This window comes from Dendropsophus ebraccatus, chromosome 8 (assembly GCF_027789765.1).
Source record: "Dendropsophus ebraccatus isolate aDenEbr1 chromosome 8, aDenEbr1.pat, whole genome shotgun sequence".
NCBI lineage: Eukaryota > Metazoa > Chordata > Amphibia > Anura > Hylidae > Dendropsophus > Dendropsophus ebraccatus.
In genome coordinates, this window is record NC_091461.1 from 125,549,433 (window position 1) to 125,554,013 (window position 4,581).

The window sequence follows — 4,581 nt, forward strand, 5'->3', positions numbered from 1 at the left end:
TGTCCCCCTATAATATCCGGAGCACGGGTCACCTCATCCCCCTGTAACAGCCGGAGCATGGGTGACCTGATCCCCCTGTAATAGCCAGAGCAGAGGTCACCTCCTCCCCCTGTAATAGCCGGAGCATGGGTCACCTCATCCCCCTGTAATAGCCGGAGCACGGGTCACCTCATCCCCCTGTAATAGCCGGGTCACCTTGTCCCCCTATAATATCCGGAGCACGGGTCACCTCATCCCCCTGTAACAGCCGGAGCACGGGTCACCTCGTCCGCCTTTAAAAGCCGAAGCATGGGTCAACTCGTCCCCCTGTAATAGCCGCAGCACGGGTCACCTTATCCGCCTGTAAAAGCCGGAGCATGGTATTATCCGGAGCATGGGTCACCTCGTCCTCTGTAATATCTGGAGCACGGGTCACCTCGTCCTCTGTAATATCTGGAGCACGGGTCACCTCGTCCTCTGTAATATCTGGAGCACGGGTCACCTCGTCCTCTGTAATATCTGGAGCACGGGTCACCTCGTCCTCTGTAATATCTGGAGCACGGGTCACCTCGTCCTCTGTAATATCTGGAGCACGGGTCACCTCGTCCTCTGTAATATCTGGAGCACGGGTCACTTCATCCCCTCTAATATCTGGAGCACAGGTCACCTTATCCGCCTGTAAAAGCCGGAGCACGGTATTATCCGGAGCATGGGTCACCTCGTCCTCTGTAATATCTGGAGCATGGGTCACCTCGTCCTCTGTAATATCTGGAGCACGGGTCACCTCATCCCCTCTAATATCCGGGTCACGTCGTCCCCATGTAATATCTGGAGCACGGGTCACCTCATCCCCTCTAATATCCGGGTCACGTCGTCTCCATGTAATATCTGGAGCAGGGGTCACCTGTGTATAACTGAGCAGTGAGCTTTGTTTTCTCCCCTTTATATCCTCTCTTCCCATCTGTGTGCATCTATATATAAATATATATGTGTATGTATATGTCTTGTATCTATATCTGACCCTATAATGTTATAGCGGTAAGTTACAGTGGTTATCGTGGTAAGTTATAGCGGTAAGTTATAGTGGTAAGTTATAGCAGTTAGTCATAGCGGTATGTTATAGTGGTTATAGCGGTAAGTTATAGTGGTAAGTTTAGTGGTTATAGTGGTAAGTTATAGCAGTTAGATATAGCAGTAAGTTATGGTGGTAAGTTTAGTGGTTATAGTGGTAAGTTATAGTGGTTAGATATAGCAGTAAGTTATAGCGGTAAGTTATAGTGGTAAGTTATAGCGGTTAGATATAGCAGTAAGTTATAGTGGTAAGTTTAGTGGTTATAGTGGTAAGTTATAGCGGTAAGTTATAGTGGTAAGTTATAGCGGTTAGATATAGCAGTAAGTTATAGCGGTAAGTTATAGTGGTAAGTTATAGCGGTTAGTTATAGCAGTAGGTTATAGTGGTAAGTTATAGTGGTTATAGCAGTAAGTTATAGCGGTAAGTTATAGCGGTTAGTTATAGCAGTAGGTTATAGTGGTAAGTTATAGTGGTTATAGCGGTATGTTATAGTGGTAAGTTATAGCGGTTAGTTATAGTGGTAAGTTATAGCAGTTATAGCGGTAAATTATAGTGGTAAGTTATAGCGGTTAGTTATAGCAGTAGGTTATAGCGGTAAGTTATAGTGGTAAGTTATAGCGGTTATAGTGGTTATAGCGGTAAGTTATATTGGTTAGTTATAGTGGTTATAGCGGTATGTTATAGCGGTTAGTTATAGCGGTTATAGCGGTTAGTTATAGCGGTAAATTATAGTGGTAAGTTATAGGGGTTAGTTATAGCAGTTATAGCGGTTAGTTATAGCGGTAAATTATAGTGGTTATAGCGGTATGTTATAGCGGTTAGTTATAGCGGTTATAGCGGTTAGTTATAGCGGTAAGTTATAGTGGTTAGTTATAGCGGTTAGTTATAGCGGTAAGTTATAGTGGTTAGTTATAGCGGTTAAAGCTGTTAGTTATAGCGGTGGATTGGTTTTATCTGCTCTTGACCACAGCTCTTTCCTTTTCAGGTATTTCCTTCTGAGGATGTTACTTTTCCTCCTCCGCCTCTTTCTATTGGCCGCGGCTGTGCATCTTACATTACACATCACAGGTGCGGCACCCGATACAGCGAGGGTGGAGAGGTAGCTATAGCGGGGTTTGGGTACACCATCTGACAGGTTCTCCAATCTTACAGAACAGAGGGCTCGCTCCTATTCCGGGACGATGCCAAACATTGTGGAGGAGGCGACTTGGATTCACCGGGATTAGCGGAAGATCAGAAGGATTCAGAAGATACATAAAGAATCTATCTCTTACAGATTTCTTGCTCTCTAGAGACTGGGGCACCTCCTCCTACCACCGGTATCATCGGTGATCCTGTCAGCATGGCTGCCCATCTGCAATGCCCTACGCTCACTCCAGGGGGCATCTCACCTCTGTCCTTGGCATCAGTAGGGGTCCCAACCAGTTATCCCCTATCCTATGGATATGCACGTCTAGTCATTAAGTGGCACTCCGCAGACGATCAATGGTGTTCCGGCTGGCTGACACAGTGTGGAGATCATTGTAGAGGCCATTGTGGAGGCCATTGTGGTGATGATTGTGGAGATCATTGTGGAGATCATTGTGGAGATCATTGTGGAGGCCATTGTGGAGATCATTGTGGAGGCCATTGTGGAGATCATTGTGGAGATCATTGTGGAGATCATTGTGGAGATCATTGCTTAGGCGATTGTGGAGATCATTGTGGAGATCATTGCTTAGGCGATTGTGGAGATCATTGCTGAGGCGATTGTGGAGATCATTGTGGAGATTATTGTGGAGGCCATTGTGGAGGCCATTGTGGAGGCCATTGTGGAGGCCATTAGGGAGATTATTGTGGAGGCCATTGTGGAGGCCATTGTGGAGATTATTGTGGAGGACATTGTGGAGGACATTGTGGAGGCCATTGAGCCCCGTCAGCTCGGCACCTGAGTAGAGAGTCTATACGTGGGGGGATCTTCCTGCACTGTAAGCAATGCTGTGGGATTTCTGCGGCTTGTGCTGGATGTGAATCTGAGTGTTTCTGCTTCTCTTCACTTACCTCCCTCCCCGCTGGGACGGACCCAGTCACCTCGGCTGGAGAACAATCACAGGCACACAACTTGATTATAACACTTTTGCGTTTTGTTGCAGGAGAATGTTAAGTACAGTGTAAGAAAGCAAATTGCCGGCGCCTCGTAGCTGTTTGTTATCCCAGAAAACAGATGTCACCAATCCGCTCGTTAAATCGTGTGAAGCAACAACACAAAGAACCTGGAGTCAGGAGTATTATAGCCGCGTACGCTGGATTGTATATAGTAGGTATATAATCACCAGGACCATGTCAGGAAGCTTCCTCACTGTACAATTAGAGATGAGCAAATCCGGCAAATATAGTTCGCTGCGAATCAGGCTGTCAATTAGATTCGTTCTGCAAAGCGAATTTCCGCCCATTCATTAAGGAAATTCGAAGGAAAAACAAAACAAAATGGCGGCTGCACATACTGTCTGAAGTGTTTCATGTCAGCACCTCCCCCTCTATATAAGGAGGTGGCCAGTCGGCTGTGTGTGGTGGAGAGAGAAGGATGGCAGCAGAGCAGGGAGAGCAGGGAGAGACTAACAGAAAGATATAGGGACAGAGGAGAGGAGAGGAAAGAAGAGAGCAGGATGGCAGCGGAGCAGGGAGAGCAGAGCAGGGAGAGACTAAGAAAGTGATATAGGAACAGAGAGGAGAAGAGAGGAGAGAGCAGGATGGCAGCAGAGCAGGGAGAGACTAACAGAGATATAGGGACAGAGGAGAGGAAAGAAGAGAGCAGGATGGCAGCGGAGCAGGGAGAGCAGAGCAGGGAGAGACTAACAGAGTGATATAGGGACAGAGAGGAGAGAGCGGGATGGCAGCAGAGCAGGGAGAGACTAACAGAGAGATATAGGGACAGAGAGGAGAGACCGGGATGGCAGCAGAGCAGGGAGAGACTAACAGAGCGATATAGGGACAGAGAGGAGAGGAATGGCAGAATTTGGATGATTGACATTTTTTTTAAATTGTGAATTTTAAATTTTTGACTCTTTTACACCAACATGCTTTAACAAATTTGTCCTTCTGTAATATTCCCAGTATTGTAGCTACTATAGTTGTTTTTTTTTTAATTCTTTATTTGTACCAAGACTTAGAGCAGTGTACAGTATAGGCCCACAAAAGCCAACATTTTACAACTTAGAAAGAACAGGTATGAACAAGCAGACAATCTGTCTTAAATACAAGTAAAATTTGCTGAGGACTGTGTATCTTCGCGGCGGGGAGGGCCCACCGACCCCGCCCAAGTCCTCTTTTTACTAATATATAGGGATAAAGAACAGTAGTTAGACCCTAGAACGGGACAGATAGAAGAAGACAGAGCAACAGAGGGGGAGGGGGGGTGGTGGTTATAGGAATCAGAGGGAGGGTGGGGGGGAGGAGGGGGGGATAGGGAGAGGCAGGGGAACATCGTCCAAGCGGGGAACGTAGTTATGCTGATAAAGAGTGCTGAGATCTGAGGCTAGATGTATCCCCAG

At 46.7% G+C, this 4,581-nt stretch overlaps 1 protein-coding gene across 1 annotated transcript; it reads right to left on the reverse strand.

Annotated features, from left to right (window-relative positions):
- Window positions 1-274: 274 nt before the first annotated feature.
- On the reverse strand, window positions 275-940 carry LOC138800122 (protein PBMUCL2-like). Its single transcript, XM_069981932.1, has one exon. The coding sequence runs from the start codon at window positions 938-940 to the stop codon at window positions 275-277; it is 666 nt and encodes a 221-aa protein (XP_069838033.1).
- Between the last annotated feature and the right edge of the window lie 3,641 nt (window positions 941-4,581).